General features: G+C 42.1%; 1 protein-coding gene across 17 annotated transcripts in view; it reads left to right on the top strand.

Annotated features, from left to right (window-relative positions):
* The window catches only part of ARHGAP40 (Rho GTPase activating protein 40), an 82216-nt gene that overhangs the window by 57815 nt on the left and 4175 nt on the right, over nucleotides 1-20226 (top strand). For all 17 annotated transcript variants that reach the window (XM_070744768.1, XM_070744767.1, XM_070744776.1 and 14 more), the window contains 8 exons: nucleotides 904-1069; nucleotides 2156-2247; nucleotides 2337-2414; nucleotides 5440-5599; nucleotides 7354-7436; nucleotides 12344-12550; nucleotides 12935-13075; nucleotides 15724-15884. In XM_070744768.1, the coding sequence (XP_070600869.1) occupies nucleotides 904-1069; nucleotides 2156-2247; nucleotides 2337-2414; nucleotides 5440-5599; nucleotides 7354-7436; nucleotides 12344-12550; nucleotides 12935-13075; nucleotides 15724-15884 (1088 nt within the window). The remainder of the gene's footprint in view (nucleotides 1-903; nucleotides 1070-2155; nucleotides 2248-2336; nucleotides 2415-5439; nucleotides 5600-7353; nucleotides 7437-12343; nucleotides 12551-12934; nucleotides 13076-15723; nucleotides 15885-20226) is intronic.

A 20226-nucleotide genomic window follows, 5' to 3' on the forward strand; every position in this document is an offset into this window, starting at 1 on the left:
TCCCACAAATGATTGGGGAACTGGAAGCTAAAATATATGAAGAACGGTTACAGGAACATGACTAGTCTAGTGAAGAGAAGGATCGTGATAGCAGTGCTCCAATATTTGAGGGGCTGTCACAGAAAGGAGGGGAGTCAATCTGTTTTCCAAATCACCCAAAGTCCAGACAAGAAATAATGGATAGAAGCTGATCAAGGAGAGATTTAAGCTTGAAATAAGGGGAAATTTTCTGACAGTAAGAACAATCAAGAACAGTTTGCCTTCAGAAATTGTGGGAGCTTCATCACTTGAGACTTTCAAGGAGGACTGTCATTTGTCAGAAGTGGTCTCCTGCTTGGGCAAGGGGTTGGACTAGATGATTTACAAGGTCCTTTCCAACTCTGTTAATTTGCTAATTCTGTTAAATTCTGAAATTTAATGGCCGAATGGCAAAATGTCATCAGTAGGATTTCAGGACTTTCATTTTTTTAAGGGTTGGGAGACTATGAATGAATGCAGTAGATTGCCTTTCTAAGGGTGTATGCCCCCATTCTCACTCACTAAACATCTTTAGAACATCAACAAAAGAATCCGGAAAATAATGCATCTGATCCCCATTTTGGGGAAGTAACTTTGTTAAACAGATGCTCCCGCAACACTCTAGAAGAAGCTGAATTGAAATGAAGTTTACCCATTATTTTTTGAAGTTTTTAATCTATTTATTACTTTAAAGAAATAATTTTCTGACAATTTCAAAGTGGACTCTGAGATGTCACACTAACTTTCTTTCTTTCTTTCTTTCTTTCTTTCTTTCTTTCTTTCTTTCTTTCTTTCTTTCTTTCTTTCTTTCTTTCTTTCTTTCTTTCTTTCTTTCCTCTCCTCTCCTCTCCTCTCCTCTCCTCTCCCCTCCCCTCTTTTGCTTAGAAGTTTAAGATCCCCAAGGGGAGGCTAGGAGTGACCAGGACAGAAGATCTGTCTCTGCAAGACATGAAGAAAATTCCTACCCTAGCACTTATTGAACTAACTGCACTCTGTGATATTGTTGGCTTAGAGCTGAAGAGGAACAAGACAGTTAAACGAAAGTCATCAGGTAAACTGTTTTTCATCCCTCCCTCCTTTCTCCCCCGGCCCCTCATGGTCCCTATAATGTGTGTTTCCTAAAATTAGTTGGGCAGGAAAAAAGGCACAATTCCTGAATGACAAAGGGGAAAGCTTATGTGATAGCTGCTTGTCACTGTAGTTTGGAAAAGAGGTCCCCAACCCCTGGGCTGTGGACTGGCACTGGTCCATGGCCTGCCAGGCATTAGTCCATGCAAGTAAGCAAATATGCACATATGCAAATGTCCCATCCGCACATATGTGGGATGCAAGTAGGACATGGAACAACACATTTGCAGTCTGCAGAAAAACTGCTCTAAATGGAATTGGAACCAAAAAGTTGGAGGTTGCTGGTTTGGAAGATGCAATCTCTGCAAATGTATACATGTAATTTCTGCTCCTGTTTGAATTGTTACTATGATATCTTTGGAGACTAAATCACATAACAGTTTTGGAGAAACGGAACATAGGATATATGAGAGGAGGAGAGAAAAAATAATCTTACCTTCTGTCTGTTTTACAAACCAAATGCAGTCTAACTGTTCCTCAGTACATTCAGAATATCTGTCCAGCTTTTCTTTCTTAATCCTCAACCTTTGTAGCATGGAGATTCTTGGCACCTGAGTAGGGTGTTATTGTTTTTTTGGTCCAAGAAATAAGCCTACAACAAGTTTTCCACACTGCATTCTCTTTCACTGGTGGGTTGTTCCCAGTTCAGGCTGTTCTTAGAACTGGCAGCGCCTGCGATTGGAAGCTCCGCCCACCCATCTGGGACGCTTCTGGACATGTGCGTGTGAACCGGTGGCAAAATTATTTACAACCCACCACTGCTCTGTGTGCTTCAGTATTCACTAGCCAGTTCAGTAATAAGGGAAGGTACCATGTTCTCCAATCATCAGACAGCTAGAAAGCCACAAGAGAAAGCTGAATTGTTGGGACATCCTAATCACCTTATGGTCTTGCTGTTTTAAATACAGTTGTTTTTCCCTTATAGTCTACTAAGCTGTCTTTATTTGTTCAAGATTTTGTTTTGTTTGAGAGATGAAATCGCTTTCATTATAAGCTGCTTTTATTGCAGACCACAAACTTTTTGGAGTTCCACTTGGCACTTTGCTGGAAAATGATCAAAAGCTGCTTTCAAACACTCGGGTTCCACTGATTCTTCAAGCGGTAAGTTCATTTTGTTATCAGTTCTGTGTTTTGAATTTGGCAGAAATGTTGTTGCTTTTCTCATGATGACTTGCCCTTTTGCTTCACAGTTGCTTTCATGTTTGGAAAAGAAAGGGCTGGATACAGAAGGAATTCTGAGAGTTTCAGGGTCACAGTCTCGCATTAAGGTACATTGCTGTAGTTTTGAATTCAGTTTCTTCTGGAATTATTTGGAAATTTATTGAACAATCTTCAGCATTTGGACCACATTTTGAGGGGGAGGGGAGATCCATTTGATCTGCAGTATCATCTCCTGTGGTGTGTGTATGTGTGTCTATGTCTCTACATACATGCATACATACATACATTCATTCATACATACATATATATCATAGATGAGATCTAAATAAAAGTACCACCTTTTTTTGTAGTATAAGACGCACCACAGTATATGACACAACTTTTGTTTTGGGGGAGGAAAGCAAGGAAAAAAGGCCTCTGCCTCTCAGCAATTTGCCTCCCAGCAAACAGTAAACAGTACAGATATACACTGTTTGCTGTGTATATCTATGCATATGTGTGTGACCCATAAAAATAGCAAAGAATTGGAGAACTGTACATTATGGCAATATATTAATGCCAGAAAGTTTTCTTAAATGTAGTCATACTAACTCCTCCCAATTATTTAAATAGATCTACTCCAAACATGACTACATCGGGGTTTAACTCAGTTGCCTTAGCTTGATATTAAAACAGGACACTGTTACATTTCAGATTATACTTTTTTTAAATTGATGCGGCTTTCTGGAAGAATACATTCTGTGCTATTTAAAAGAAAATACAATAACACTGGGCCTCTTCAGGTCAGACATTTATTTTAAAAAGCTTCTTCATTTTGTTAAATTGTCTGGGACAATAATAAAACAATCTTTAAAAATAAATCTAATAGTTTGAACACTCTACAGACATTTATAGTTATTCCCCTACCTCTTTGCATCCAATTCATCAGAAAATAAAAATCTGCCTCTCTCTCACCCAGCAATTTGCCTCCTTTCAGTTCTATCACGTGGCCTGCCTGTGCTGAATCAGCTGGGGATTGGGGGGCTGATATCAGTTGCTTGTGCTAATCAGGCTCTGCACTGTTTGCTGCAAGAAGGTAAATTGCTGGGAGGCAGAGGCCAAAGGGTGGGGATAGCTGGGTGGGGCTACATTCGGTGTATAAAATGCACCCAAGTTTTTACCTTCCTTTTGGGGGTAAAAAGCTGTGTCTTATACTCCAAAAAATACAGTAAATAGAATGCAGACCGCAGTCCTTCTGTGGGTTACTGGACAGTTTTGGGTAGACTATCAGACTGGTGACTGGATTGTTCCTTGGAATACCTCTGCTAAGTGTTTAAAAAGGGTTTTTATAAAATTAATGAATCAGTAGTCCTAGTATCCTTATTTTTAAGTCTCTGGAAGATGAGGAAAAACATGATGCATAAGACTCTTGCTATACTTGTTCATGTTTTCAACTTGACAAAGGAATTCTATCCAAATATGCAAAGTGGGAGTCCCCCAGAACAAAAACCTGGACAAGAAAAAGAGAAGCTTTTCTCTTTGTCTTTTTTGAGTCCAATGCAATTAACACCATGTTGGTTCTTACATTAATGAAGACAGTGTGTATTCTGATCACTTATCAAGCATTAGTTAAGGTTTTAGCTCTCTCTGATTCTTTACCTTTGGTCTTGGATATCTGGCACATCATGCAGATTTTTAGAAGACTGTAGTTGCTTCTGCTTCCTATCACAGCTGTAATTTTCTATAAGATGCAAAGGTTTCAGCAAAATGTTAAGGGGTTTATCAGGTATTATGTTGGCTTAGAAAGTAAAATTATTATCCAGTGTTATTAACTGTTCACAACAAAGTGAAGTCTCAACTTCACAGTAACTCATTCATTATTTTATGCTTAACTGGATTTAGCTTAATAATAGCTTATCAAAGCTGATCATTTTACTTATAAACATAGTTAACTGTGACATATAAACAAAGCCACTTCAAATAATAGCTAAAACAAGCAATGACTTAATGCAATATAATGGTTAATCAGAGAATATGCTTATATTTGTTATTTCATGTTGGATAAAAAGTAGTGATGGGCGAACCCAACGGTGTTCGGGTTCGGCAAGTTCGGTCGAACTTCACGCAAAATTCGGCCAAACCCGAACGGGGAATCCCTCCAAGAGATTCTGGGGGCGGAGCTTTAACGTCACTTATACCGGCAGGTTGCTAAGGACGCCAAGGTGATTACTTCCTGGATTTCGCCCCCGGAATCTCTTGGTGGGAAGGATTCCCCAGCTCCTTCAAAGGGAGGTCTTTTGACGTAAAAAAAATATTTTTTTTAACAAAAAAGGACGCCGCAGCCGCGCTGCAAGCAAAGAGCAGTCCTTTCACATAAAAATATTTTTTTTTATTTTTACAAAAAAGGAGGGCAGATGCTCATTGAAGAAAAAAGAGGAGAAAAAATATGTAGGAATAATGGAGAGTGGGGTGGGGAGAACGGAGGGCAGAGGCTCATTGAAGAAAAAAGGAAGTGATCACCTTGGTGTCCTTAGCATCCTGCCAGTGATGTCAAAGCTCCAAACTCCGAACGCGACCCCGAACTTTGCCCAAAGTTTCAAAAAAAAAATTGGGTTCGTGTTCGGCATACCGAAAACCGCAAAATTCGGCACCTAACCGAATTTTGCGAGTTCAGTTCGCCCATCACTAATAAAAAGGAGTTCCTTTCTCTGAGAGCTTGTAACTCAGCCATCTGACCAGAAGGTGGCGGGAGCAAGCAGGAAGAATGCCACTTTTGCTAAATTCAGAGGTATTAAAAAAAAACCCCAATCGTTTGAATTATTGCTGCAGTAAATCATTGTGATGCATGCAACGTGGACTGGAATACTAATCAGCTCTCTATCTCTTAGCAAGAGCTATTCAGTTTGTAAGGCGCAGTACTATATTTTGTCATTGGGAAAATGCAGTGTTACTGGTTTTCCTCAGTTCCAAATGTTGATCCATCCATGTTGGTGTCTGTACTTGCATTTTAAGGCAGACATGCTGTTAATGCAGATTACATTTTTTTCTCCCCTTCATCCAGGGGCTTGTTTTAATCAAATGCTCCAAAGCCCTTTTAACATCAAGGCACCTCTTTTCTCTTTCCCTTTCCTTGTTTTCTTCCCCTTGCACTAGTGTTTGGAACAGAAACTGGAAAATGAGTTTTACACTGGCTTCTTCCGGTGGGATGAGGTGCATCAAAATGACGTCTCCGGTCTGCTGAAGAGATTTATTCGAGAGTTACCCACACCTCTTCTGACAGCAGAATACTTGCCTGCCTTTGCAGCTGTGCAGAGTAAGTGCTGGCCAAGCAGAGAAGATTTTGTAGCCCTCAGCACTAATTTTTTCTCATCTTCTTTGGGAGGGGTGTGTGTTGGCATTACGCTGTGGTGTGTTCTGCCGGGCTCTATGGTATGAGTCTCCCGAAAATTCAAGGGTACAAATTTCAGACACACACACACTTGAAAGTTCAAAAACAATGTTCTTTATCACAAAAATTCAAAAAAAACAAAGCACCCTTTTTGTATTGCAAAGAACACTCGTCCCAAAACAACCTGGTAGTCTGTACAATCCCCTTAATCAGTCCTTAAGTACTTAGCTATCAGCTGTGAAGAAACGTCATAGCCCTCCTTCTTCCATGAAGTGAAACATACACACTTTGCTCTGCTTTGGTTTCAAAGTAGTGAAAAATCAACAAACAAAGTCCGGAAACAGCAAGGCACAGTCCTGAAGAATAACAATCAGATAATCTTCCCCGAGTCTATGGAGAGGGGCGGCATACAAATCTAATAAATAATAATAATAATAATAATAATAATAATAATAATAATAATAACAACAACAACAACAACGGCCCAAGCCAGCATGCTGCTATTTATATCAGCAGCTCTAATTACTGGAACCCCACCCAAACACAGGTGGCCTCTCTTATCTCCGGTAATATTTCCTCAATTGGTCTCTTCTATGCATAAGTCTGCACCTGTGTGGGTCTAACATTTCCTCATCCAAATCAACAGCTTCCTGGGCTGTGTGCCAAGCCCCCCTCTTCCAAGTCACCCCCACCTTCTTCGTCCGAGGAAACTGCACTACCTGACTCGGTCGGCAATAAAACAGGCCTATGACATGTTGATGTTTCCCCTGCATCCACCTCCACATTCCTTGGGGCAGGAGCTGGGCCATAGCCAACCACAACATACTGAATGTGTTGCTGGATATGTTCTATAGCTGCCTGTGTCTATTTTCTTGCTTGGTCATTAGAATAACTTTTATATAAGCTAGAAGTAGCTTACTTCCTACCTACTAGATTCCTTGCTCCACTTGATTTTATTGTATACTTAGATAAATTTTTTGGAAATAAAAATGGACAAGGATGATGATTTGTCTCAAAACAAAACAGCGACATTGAGCATAATAATTTCCAAAAATTGGCATCTCAGAGTTCTTTCTGAGCTTGCAGAGAGAAATAAAAAAGGATGTGTACCTATAATCCAGAGTTCTATTCAGAAATGTAGTTCACCTAACCTCCAGAAAGAAAGCTAGGATGATAATGGAGATCCTGGAAGGACTGATAAAGAAAATCGTGGAGCCATAAGCCCATAATACCCACAAAATTGGTATTTTGTGCCTATCCGCACCCACCCTGGTAAAGCCATTTTGTGATTAGAAATCTTCCCCTGTTCTGAGAGACACACAAAAACTCTATGTGTGTCTTTCTTGCTCCATTTGCTCTAATAAGTTTTTTTATCATTCTTATGATCATAAGATTTCCCCCAGCTGTATGGAAAAATATGCATCCTTACCTAGGCATTATATTTTTTTAAAATGGTGCAATAGAAAACGCTGTTTGGTTAAATTGTTGTTTGCCCAAACTTTTGAATAACTGCTGCAGTTTCTATGATTGTAGCAGTTTCTCATCACTTAGGTTACTTATACAGGTCATGTTGAATGTTTTGCATGTGAGATGCATGAAATGAAGCAATGGGCTGTTCAGAATCAGTGTCCTAAATTGTTAAATTCTCAAACGAAATGGAATTGTTTTCTCCACTACAGATATGCCGGATTTGAAACAGAGGCTACAGGCTCTCAATCTGCTCATACTGATTTTACCAGAACCTAACCGAAACACCCTGAAGGTAATCAGGCAAATGCTACCCAGGGAGCTATGACTTGAATAATTTCCAGTGGCAATAAATCACTGGATAAAAGCTATAGCCTGGTAATGCAAGTAAATTGTTTTTTGACATAAGGTCTCAGATTCCCAATTTTCTCCAGCTGTTATAATTTTAAGTTTGCAATGTTAGTCCTGTGCTAAATATTTGGAAACTACTTGAATAGGGTGATCATGAATTCAGGGGTTTTTTCAGCCTTGACAAGCTTGAAGGTATGTGGACTTCAATTCAGAGAATTCCCTAGCCGGCCACTTTGTTATTCATATTCCTATAATAGCATAGAAATGGGGTTCTTTTTAAAAGAAATGGACGATGAGTAGTAGTTCAGATATTGTGGGAATGCCACTCCCATCATCTGACTGGCATGATGGGACTTGATGGGTTCAGTAATTGAACGAGCCCATTGTTCATAATTGCTTTTAAAATTCTACCAATTTGCATACATGTTGTTGTTGCTGTTTTGTACAATTGTATTTGTTTCATCACTTCTTATTATTTATGACAAAGCAGACATCATTTTGCCATAGTGATGAAGACTTGTTGGTATCTGCTAGACTCCATACTCATTCATTCATTCATTTATTTATTTATTTATTAGATTTGTATGCCGCCCCTCTCCGTAAACTCATCAAATATAGATTTTTTAAAAATAAAAATAAACAAAAAGTAAACAAGTGTGTGCTGTTTCAGAGAAAAAAACCCTAGACTCCAGGAACATTTATTTCCAAAAATTGACTTATTAACAACAAAATAAAATTCTTGGGTAGCTTCAAAATAATGTTTGGTAATATGTCTGCCTGTCAGGAAATAGCACATGCTTTGAAATTCTAAAGGTGGCAGTAATGAGGAAGTGTTAGGAATTTCTACTAACTCATTTAAGTTAAAGACTGCAAAGCCCAAACATTGAAGTATTTTTGATATGCAAAGTAGCGCTATCTTACCTTTTCAGAAAGATCATAACAGTGAACAACTCACTTGGCTCAGTTTGCAGATTTGGGCATAGTAAGATAGTACTACAGTGGTACCTCATCTTATGAATGCCTCTTATAACGAACTTTTCAAGATACGAACCCGGTGTTTAAGATTTTTTTGCCTCTTCTTCTGAACTATTTTCACCTTATGAACCCAAGCCGCTGCTGCTGGGATGAAGGGGTTTATTTTTCCCCCTTTTTTGAAGAAAGAAAAGGGAGGGGTGGCTTGGAGGGGGAAAGACTTTGCATTATTCCAGTGTTGCTGGGGAGAGGCAGATATGGCGGGGGCCACAGAGTTAGCCGTTCCAGGGGAATGAGGGATCGTTGTTTAATAACGGTCCCTTGTTCTGGCTCTGTGAGCCCAATCTTGGGTACTGGTGATGAGTGTAACTCTGGCCCTGGGCTCAGGTTGCTGCTGCTTAACGCCAGGTCGGTGGTAAATAAAGCTCTCCTCATCCGGGATCTGATCCTGGATGTGGAGGCTGACCTGGCATGTATTACTGAAACCTGGCTGGGCCCAGAGGGAGGTGTTCCTCTCTCTGAAATCTGCCCAGCCGGGTTTCAGATATGGCATCAACCTCGACCCCAGGGAAGGGGGGGAGGAGTGGCTATTATAGCCAGGAAGAGCCTTTGCCTACGTAGACTCATTGCTCCGGAAATTGCGGGTTGCAAGTCTCTCTTGATGAAGTTGGACTTAGGGGTTCAGGTGGGCTTATTTCTCACGTACCTGCCTCCCAGCTGCGTGTCAAAAGCCCTGCCTGTGCTACTCGAGGAGGTAGCCGGGTTGGCGGTGGAGTTCCCCGGACTCATTGTCCTGGGGGACTTCAATCTGCTGTCGCTCGGTGAAACCTCTGGGTTGGCACAGGAGTTCATGGCCACCATGACAGCCATGGACCTGACTCAAGTAGTACAGGGTCTGACTCACGAGGGAGGGCACGCACCTGACACGGTATTTCTTCCCGAGCAATTGAGTAATGGTCTGAGACTAAGGGGCTTAGAAGCATTGCCTTTGTCATGGTCAGACCATTTTCTACTACGGCTTGACTTCCTGGCTCCAATCCTTTCCCGCAGGGAGGTGGAACCAATTAAGATGTTCCGCCCCAGACGCCTGATGGACCCAGAGGGCTTCCAGACGGCGCTTGGGGTTATTCCAGAGGCACTCGTCCACAGTTCGGCGGAGTCTCTTGCGGAGGCCTGGAACAGGGCTGTGGCAGAGGCTCTTGACCGGATTGCGCCTTTGCGACCACTCCGTGGCACTAGACCCCGTAGAGCTCCATGGTTCAACGAGGAGCTCCGGGAGTTGAAACGCCAAAAGAGACGTCTAGAGAAGCAATGGAGGAAGAGTAGGTCTGAATCTGATCGAACACTTGTAAGAGCTTTTATTAAGACTTACAAAGTGGCGCTCAAGGCGGCAAAATGCGCGTACCATGCCGCCTTGATTGCATCAGCAGAATCCCGCCCGCCCGCTCTGTTTAGGGTGACCCGCTTCCTTCTTAACCAGGGGGGAGTTGGGGAGCCCTTGCAGAGCAGTGCCGAGGATTTTAACACGTTTTTCGCTGATAAAGTCGCTCAGATCCGGGCCGGTCTCGACTCCAATTGGAAAACAGAGTCGACTGAGAACGAGTCAGTTGAGGTGACTGGGGCACGTACTTGTCTGTCTGGGAAGAGTTTGATCTGGTGACACCTGATGAAGTGGACAAGGCCATTGGAGCTGTGAGTTCCGCCACCTGTTTACTGGATCCGTGTCCCTCCTGGTTGGTCTCGGCCAGCAGGGAGGTGACACGGAGCTGGGCCCAGGAGATTACCAACGCTTCCTTGGGGAGGGGAGTCTTTCCAACACTCTATAAAGAAGCGCTCGTGCGCCCCCTCCTCAAGAAGCCTTCCCTGGACCCAGCCGTACTTAATAACTATCGTCCAGTCTCCAACCTTCCCTTTATGGGGAAGGTTGTTGAGAAGGTGGTGGCACTCCAGCTCCAACGGTCCTTGGAAGAAGCCGATTATCTACCCGGCAATCGGGTTTCAGGCCAGGTTACAGCACAGAAACTGCTTTGGTTGCGTTGATGGATGATCTCTGGCGGGCCCGGGACAGGGGTTTATCCTCTGTCCTGGTGCTCCTTGACCTCTCAGCGGCTTTCGATACCATCGACCATGGTATCCTTCTGCACCGGCTGGAGGGGTTGGGGGTGGGAGGCACTGTTCTCCAGTGGTTCTCCTCCTACCTCTCTGGCCGGTCGCAGTCGGTGTTAGTGGGGGGTCAGAGGTCGGCTCCAAGGTCTCTCCCTTGTGGGGTGCCTCAGGGGTCGGTCCTCTCCCCCCTGCTATTTAATATCTACATGAAACCTCTGGGTGAGATCATCCAAGGACATGGGGTGAGGTATCATCAATATGCTGATGATACCCAGCTTTACATCTCCACCCCAGGTCCAGTCAACGAAGCGGTGGAAGTGATGTGCCAGTGCCTGGAGGCTGTTGGGGCCTGGATGGGTGTCAACAGACTCAAACTCAACCCGGATAAGACGGAGTGACTGTGGGTTTTGCCTCCCAAGGACAATCCCATCTGTCCGTCCATTACCCTGGGGGGGGGAATTATTGACCCCCTCAGAGAGGGTCCGCAACTTGGGCGTCCTCCTCGATCCACAGCTCACATTAGAGAACCATCTTTCAGCTGTGGCGAGGGGGGCATTTGCCCAGGTTCGCCTGGTGCACCAGTTGCGGCCCTATCTGGACCGGGACTCATTGCTCACAGTCACTCATGCCCTCATCACCTCGAGGTTTGACTACTGTAATGCTCTCTACATGGGGCTACCTTTGAAAAGTGTTCGGAAACTTCAGATCGTGCAGAATGCAGCTGCGAGAGCAGTCATGGGCTTACCTAGGTATGCCCATGTTTCACCATCACTCCGCAGTCTGCATTGGCTGCCGATCAATTTCCGGTCACAATTCAAAGTGTTGGTTATGACCTTTAAAGCCCTTCATGGCACTGGACCAGAATATCTCCGAGACCGCCTCCTGCCGCACGAATCCCAGCGACCGATTAGGTCCCACAGAGTGGGCCTTCTCCGGATCCCGTCAACTAAACAATGTCGGTTGGCGGGCCCCAGGGGAAGAGCCTTCTCTGTGGCGGCACCGGCTCTCTGGAACCAACTCCCCCCAGACATTAGAACTGCCCCTACTCTTCCTGCCTTCCGTAAACTCCTTAAAACCCACCTTTGCCGTCAGGCATGGGGGAATTGAAACACCTCCCCCGGGCATGTTCAATTTATACATGATATGCTTGTGTGTGTGTCTGTTAGTATATGGGGTTCTTTTAAATCTTTAAATATTTTAAAGTTATTTGGATTATTTATGATTTGTTCTATCTTGTTGTGAGCCGCCCCGAGTCTTCGGAGAGGGGCGGCATACAAATCTAAATAATAAATAAAATAAAATAAATTAATTAACAAAAGTAGGAGAACAGCATGCTTGCAGGCACTGAAAGGGTGTCTTTTGAAGAAAGAAAAGGGAGGGGCGGCTTGGAGGGGGAAAGACTTTGCAGAGAACAGCGTGCTTGCAGAGGCACTGAAAGAGTGTCTTTTGAAGAAAGGAAAGGGAGGGGCGCCCCCCTTGCTTTTCTTCCTTCCCACTCACCCTTTAGCCTAGCCTTGCTTCTTCCACCCGCCCCCTTTAGCTGCTCCTCCCTGCCCTCTGTTCGCCTCCCTTCTAAAGTTTGGGATTTTCCTGAAGGATTTGCACGCATTATTTGCTTTTACATTGATTCCTTTGGGAAACATTGTTTTGTCTTACGAACTTTTCACCTTACGAACCTCCTCCTGGAACCAATTAAGTTCGTATCATGAGGTGCCACTGTATTTAATATTCAGTTTCTCTGGAATCATATGGTTCTCTTCTCTCCTTTCTTAGGCATTGCTGGAATTCCTTAAGTTGGTAGTTACCAAAGAAAGAAAAAACAAGATGAGCCTTTGGAATGTTTCCACTGTGATTGCTCCAAACCTCTTCATGCACAAGAGTTTGCCGAGCAAGATCCCAGAAGGAAAAGAGAAGCAGTTGGCAGAAGGAGCAGCAGATATTGTTCGAATGATGATCCATTATCAAGTTTTGCTCTGGACTGTAAGTTGGGGGAGTCTTTATTTCCCAAGTCGATCTTAAATTATCATTAGCAAAACTTAATGTAATGTTTTTCTGCAAAGAGAAAAGTGTTGGTTGAAAGGATCCTTTTAGCATTTAAAATAGCCGCCTTTCATTTTCTATTCCATGTTAACAATTTTTACAAATTCCATTATTCAGATTCAAAATAATTCTTCCTGTATAAATAACTGATCTAAGAACTATTTTCAAGCACCCAAGAAATTTCTGAATGTAATTAAACATATTAAAAAAACTCCACATTGGTTGTTCGTTTCTCCCATCTTCAGGAGATAATTCAGAATGATTTCATGGAGAATTCTGATATGAATGAACTTTGTCTCCTGTCATTTTTCATGTTTGCTTCAGGTTCCTTCTTTCTTGGTGACTCAAATAAGAAAACTAAATGAGAACAGCAGCTGGAAGTATCAGTTCTATGACAGGAGGATCAAGAATCTGTTAAGAAAGATTCATGCAGATAAGGAGAAGACAGAAAAGAACAACGTTGAAGTGAGTGAGATCTTCTCTGTTCAGACATTTTGTATCACTTGGACAAGGGTGTCAAACCCGATTTCATTGAGGGCTGCATCAGGGTTGTGTTTGACCTTGGAGGACTGGCTTGATATGGCCAGCTTGACATCATTCATGCTGGGGATGCCTGTGGTGGGTTAAGTGCTCTGCCAGTGAAAATGGAGCGTGGCTCTCCCGAGATCAGTTTTCACTGGCATTGAGCATATTGCCAGAGAGATTTAATAAAGAAGAAACATATTTAATTGTACATTTTGTAACAGCCGCTAGAATAGCATATGCTCAAAACTGGCAAGTGAATAAAATACCGACTTAGAGAAAAGTACTTAAGAAGATAATGGACTGTGCGGAAATGAATAGATTGACAATGAAAATTAAAAATAAGGAGGACTAGGAGTTTTATAAAATTTGGGTGACATTTTATGAGTGTTTTTAAAAAAGAATATAAAGTTTTAATATTTAATTTAATATAAATATGATTGGTGTAATCCAGATGACGAAAATAGAGAAAGGAGACAGAATCAGATAAATAAAATATACCGAAAGTTTAATTATAATAGAATGGAAATAGAAATAAAGATTTTACGATTGTGGCTATAAAAAGTAAAAAATTGAGAGAAGCCCTTTCCAGTCTGTCACTTAATATGATTAAAACTAGCCTTTTAAAATAAATACTGGGACAGACAATCATTGAAATTAAAATTTGGAATGTAAGTAGAGTTACTTTATTAGAGTGTCAGGCCCAAGGTTAATATGTAAATTAATCAAAGGCTGGCCTGACACAGTATGAGAGGGGGGAAAAATTAAAGTGAGAGAGTGAGAGAATATGCCATGTAGCACACATTCCTTCACACAGAATCCAAAGTAACTGAACACAGGACGGAATTAGAAATCCCTGCATTGGATTTGTCCACATAGATTGCCCTTGTGGGTGTGGGGATGGGAGATGAGCTTTTTACCTGGATGTAATCGTAAGGGACCTTAAGTTGGAATGAAGCATTCTGAATCCAAATTAGCTTTGTTAATAAATATGACTCTACACTAAAGAAAAAAGACATGGAAGTTCATTTATTTTCTCAGATGCTTTTTTGTTCACTTGACATAGAGTTTGTAAGAGATGATATAAGCTTATCCTGAGTCCCCTGGAGAAGGCCGCCCGCCCTGAGTCCCCTGAGGAGACTTTTATAGGCCTGAGTCCCCTGGAGAAAGGTGGCCTATAAATGTAAACAAATAAAATAAAAATAAAATAAATAAATAAATATGGATTAATATTGAATGCATAATATTGTGCTGTTATATATGTTTTTTAATGTGGAGAAAAATAAAAAAAAATCATTATTTTTTTTTTTGCTGGCAGAGGGTTGCAGGAAGCTGTTGAGGTCAAAAACGGAGCCTGGGAGGGTGGTGCATGACCCTCCTGAGCCCTATTTTTGTTCGCAAAGGTACCATGGGCCGGTCCAGATCTGAGACCCTGTAGGCTGATCCAGCCTGCAGGCCTTGCGTTTGACACCCCTGCACTAGGACATTATAAATGGGGCTAAAGCTATCTATCCTTCCTAATTATTTTGGTAAATGAAAATAGCAGGGAGAATCTGCTCATGTTGGTATGAGCATCCAGTTGAAGCATGGATAATTTGGACGACAATGTAAGAACGGGAGAGGGTAGAAACGAAGTGCATCTGTTCTTAGTCTATGCATGAAGTCCTCTGTTTATAGCCATTTACTTAATAATAGTTTGAATTGATTGTGGCCTCTGAAAAAGTCACTTAATGACCTAAATTTGAATTTGCAACCAACTTACTTGAGTGCAAAATCAAATGCTAGGCAATCGGTTCACATTTATGACTAGTTGCACTGTCCTGCAGTTAAGTGATGACAATTTGCATTTTGTGTTGCTGATTTCCCACAAAATGCCATTGGTTATTACAAGTTTTGCACTTAACAATCGTGTGACTTGATTTAGAACCACAGTAAAATGGTCATAAATTCGGGTCTGATCACATGGTGGCTCAACTTATGACCGCAATGATTGACAATGGAAATTCTAATCCCAGCTGTGGTTGTAAGTCAACGAGTACATAGGGATTGATTTAATAGTCCATTCAAGGCATGTACACAAATGAAATGATGTGCCCAGAGTATTGCTTCTCCTAGATGCTACAATCATGCATAACTTGCCATCTGAAGTGATTATTTTAGAGGCTTTGGACTATACATTCAGTTTTGAGCACCAAAATCCTGCAAAGTAGTTTCATGTGATTCTTGCATGATTAAAAAGAAATTGGACTGTGGAGCTTTTTTTGTGCGTGTGACAAATGCCTTCAAAAAAAGTACGGTAAGATCTTTCCCTCGTGTAAACACAAGGGGGCAGTCATGTTTTATCGGTACTAGGCCCTCACCCAGCTCCTCTTATATGTGAAAGAAGTGGTTTTAATCATTTCTTTGTGGCAGTCTTACCCTTCATTTCTTACTGCTTAGAGGTGTACGCACAGCAGATATTTGGAGGGAAGAGTAACTCCACACCCTGATTAACTCAATATACTTTCACCTTTGTTACAGGCATTTGGATTTTTTAAAAAAATATTGATTCTTCCTTCATTATCTCTTTTATTACTGCCCCTTTCTTTCAGCCTTGCAAAATAATCAAAATCCAGGCTTCCTTGTTCTTAAAAGACTCATTGGAAGTTCATTTAACTCACGGAACAAAAGTAGCTGATGTTCTGAGACAGTTCCAGAAGAGCCTTGGTCAGAATGGCTGGAATATTGTCAGCACGGTCAACATAATCAAATGGTAATAATTTCCTACTTTCTCCCTTACCCTAAGGCTAGCATAGCTAAGATTTGTTTTTTGTATGTTAAACAGGAGGAATTTGAAAATGTGAGTTAGAAACATTTTAAAGGAAACAAATCTGTCTCAGTGATTCCAGTAGCTAAGAGAAGTCAGCTCAATCACAGTATTTGACTGAGCACTGGATGATTGATTGATTTTTCATTACTGTGGGTAGCTCCTTAAGCGTAATGGAAAGTTTTAAATTTTTTCAGATTTGAAGGTGTTCTCCTGTGCGCTGCTTGGAGAGTCCAAGCATGGGTTGACTTCTCTGCTTGTCAGGGACTGAGTAAGAAATATCTAGCCACGCCTCCTCTTTGGCTCCATTGAGGGAGTTGTTTTTCTCAGTTGAACCTAGAGGCTCTTGTTTCCTAGGCAAGCATTCAGAGACACCATATTTGGACCCTCCTTTGTTTAAAGATTACAGGGTGTTTTTTTTTACTATTGCCTTTAATTTGGAATGGCCGACCCCAGGGGAAATACTTTGCAGCCCTGCAGTTTTTATTGCTACCGAAGGGAGGGCTGCTTGACCAAATTGCCAGCAGGATCGCCTCCACCTCTTTCCTTTAGAGGCATTTCTTTCTGCAGCCAGAGTCCTTGTCCAGTGATTGGGCAAGGCTCCATTTCAAGTGGCAGGCCATCAGCTGTGTGTCGGGACTTCCCGACCCTGTGATCGTGCATTGCTTCAAGTGGCGGAGGAGAGAGCTTGTTAGCCAACTTGCTGGCAAGAGCTGCCTCCCTCTCCTTCCACACACACATACACACACTTCAAAAGTGAGAGAAAACCAAATGGGAGGGAAGGACGCACATACACACACAGCCTCTGATTGGCTGGCGGCAAAGTATCCCATGCACCCCAAACCTAGGGTGAATGGGCTTTTGGGCCCTTTCGCGAAAGAGCTGGGACAGAAGGGCTGGGATGAAGAGCTGGAGCCAATTCAACCAAGGAGAAAAGGCACCGGGGACCAACCAGGCGTGATTAAGCGGAGAAGGTGAAAAGTCTTAGACCCAGTTCAACATGGGACCTAGATTTAAAGAAATTTCACATTATCAGCTGATGAAGATTGCCACTAAAGCTAGCTTTCTGAACAACCATTTTCTGCTAGGATGAGTAAGGTTTAATTTTGCTTCCAACTCGGATTACCTTCTTGTCTTTTCTCCATTCAGTGCAATGTAAATTTAAAACAAGAAACCAGGCATCTGATGGAAAGAAGTATTTTATCATGTGAATGTTACTGTTAGACCAATGATGGCAAACCTTTTTTTCCTTGGGTGCCGAAAAAGTATGGGCATGCACTATTGCGCATGTGCGAGTGCCCGCACCCATAATTCAATGTCTTGGGAGGGCGAAAACCGCTTCCCCTGCCCCCTGGAGGCCAGGAATGGCCTGTTGCCCAACTTCTGGTGGGCGCCAGTAGGCTCATGTTTCGCTCTCCCCAGGCTCCAAAGGCTTCCTTGAAGCTGGGGGAAGGTAAATATGTCCTCCCCCATCCCCCTGGAGGCTCTGGAAGCCAAAACACCCTCCCAGAGCCTCTGTGTGAACCAAAAATCATCTGGCCAGCATGCACATGTATGTTGGAGGTGAGGTAGGGGAACAGTTTGCGTGCCAGCAGATATGGCTCCGCATGCCACCTGTGGCACCCGTGCCATAGGTTCACCATCACTGTGTTAGACCATAACTGCCCAGTCTCTAGAGACCCTGCTTATGCATTATAGTTGTAAATTTTAATCTTGATACATGCTGGGATTCTTATAAATTTTATTTATTTATTGGATTTGTATGCCGCCCCTCTCCGGAGACTCGGGGCAGCTAACAGCAATAATAAAACACCATATAATAATAATCCAATACTAAAAACAGTTAAAAACCCATTATTATAAAAACCAAACATACATACAGACATACCATGCATAAAATTGTAAAGGCCTAGGGGGAAAGAGTATCTCAAATCTCTCAGGTCTGGCGGCAGAGGTGGGTTTTAAGCAGCTTACGAAAGGCAAGGAGGGTAGGGGCAATTCTAATCTCTGGGGGGAGCTGGTTCCAGGGAGTCGGGGCCGCCACAGAGAAGACTCTTCCCCTGGGTCCCACCAAGCGACATTGTTTAGTTGACGGGACCCGGAGAAGACCCACTCTGTGGGACCTAACTGGTCACTGGGATTCGTGCAGCAGAAGGCGGTCCCTGAGATAATCTGGTCCGGTGCCATGAAGGGCTTTATAGGTCATAACCAACACTTTGAATTGTGACCGGAAACTGATCGGCAACCAATCCTTAATGTTTTCGGTTTTATCCTGGTGCTGTATTATACAGACCTTTTTGTTCAAATTATGCTAATTGAAAGCCAGCTAAAAATATAGCAATAGGTATAATAATTATTAGTTACATTTTAGCAATCATGACTCAAATATGTGGCGGGCTTAGAAAAATCTTCTGATATAATTTGTATCTGTTTGTAAGAGTTTCCCTAGGCATAGGAAGTCGTTTCCTTGCTTTCTTCAGTAAATAAAATATATGCCTGCACGGTGGAAAAAAGGAAGGATGTGCCACAATAGATTTTAAGGCATTAGCACTTAATGCTCTATTAATGGCAAACCTTTTCCACCAGGAGCAGTGCAGTTTGCCTTTAACACATTCAAGTATCTCTTGAAATGGCTGTTGAGCTAAGTTGAAATGTTGTCAATAGGTATTGATTTTTTTTTTTTAGCCTTTTCATTTTCTTGAGAAGGTTGCCTTTTGCTAGGAGTTAAGAGAAGGAAGGGAATGTCTTCACTAGACTACTGTTCTCTTCAGCAGTTTTCTTTGGCGGTAGGAAAAGCAAGTAGGATGCTTGGCTGCATAGCTAGAGGTATAACAAGCAGGAAGAGGGAGATTGTGATCCCCTTATATAGAGCGCTGGTGAGACCACATTTGGAGTACTGTATTCAGTTCTGGAGACCTCACCTACAAAAAGTTATTGACAAAATTGAACGGGTCCAAAGATGGGCTACAAGAATGGTGGAAGGTGTTAAGCATAAAACGTATCAGGAAAGACTTAATGAACTCAATCTGTATAGTCTGGAGGACAGAAGGAAAAGGGGGGACATGATCGAAACATTTAAATATGTTAAATAAGGTTCAGGAGGGAAGTGTTTTTAATAGGAAAGTGAACACAAGAACAAGGGGACACAATCTGAGGTTAGTTGGGGGAAAGATCAAAGGCAACATGAGAAAATATTATTTTACTGAAAGAGTAGTAGATCCTTGGAACAAACTTCCAGCAGACGTGGTAGATAAATCCACAGTAACTGAATTTAAACATGCCTGGGATAAACATATATGCATCCTAAGATAAAATACAGAAAATAGTATAAGGGCAGACTAGATGGACCAGGAGGTCTTTTTCTGCCGTCAGTCTTCTATGTTTCTATGTTTCTATGTGTGTCGTACACAACTTTCATAATCTCTACCTACCATGGTCAAATTATAGAAGTTAATTAAATTGATATTATGTCTCGAGCTGTAGAATCATATGTAAAGATAAAATATAAAGACTCTGTAAAATAAGACTATAATCCTAGTCTTTCTTGCTGCTATTCCATCCCTGTGATAATTGTGTGGCTTTTTCGAGGTCAGCTACATGCTGCTCACATCTGACTGATTATGTGCCCTCAAGTAGGTGACCTGGTGACCACATAAACCTTCTCTATGTCCTCAACTTGGCCCCTTATGTTTTCCAATGGTGTGTACATTGTGACTATAATTGAATCCGTCTGTTTTGCTGCTATCTGTCCTCTTCTTTTTTTCTTCTGCTTTCCTTCTTCTCCAGAGAGCTTGGACTAATATGTCCAATGTATGATAATTTGAGTCTCATCACCTGTGCCTCAAGAGAGAACTCTGAGTTCATTTGTTCAATGATCCATTTCTTCATTTTGGAGATGGGCAATAGGCAATGTCATTTGGCGGGGCCCAGGGGAAGAGCCTTCTCTGTGGCGGCCCCAGCCCTCTGGAATCAACTCCCCCCAGAGATTAGAATGGCCCCCACCCTCCTTGTCTTTCGCAAGTTACTCAAGACCCACCTATATCGCAAGGCATGGGGGAACTAAGACATCTCCCCCAGGCTTTTTATATTTCATGTTTGGTGTGTATGTGCTGTATGTTTTTTAATTATTGGGGTTTTTATATATTTTTATTATTAGATTTGTCCCATTGTTATACTGTTTTTATTACTGTTGTGAGCTGCCCCGAGTCTTCGGAGAGGGGCGGCATACAAATCTAATAAATTATTATTATTATTATTATTATTATTATTATTATTATTATTATTATTA

Source organism: Erythrolamprus reginae, chromosome 3, assembly GCF_031021105.1.
Source record: "Erythrolamprus reginae isolate rEryReg1 chromosome 3, rEryReg1.hap1, whole genome shotgun sequence".
NCBI lineage: Eukaryota > Metazoa > Chordata > Lepidosauria > Squamata > Dipsadidae > Erythrolamprus > Erythrolamprus reginae.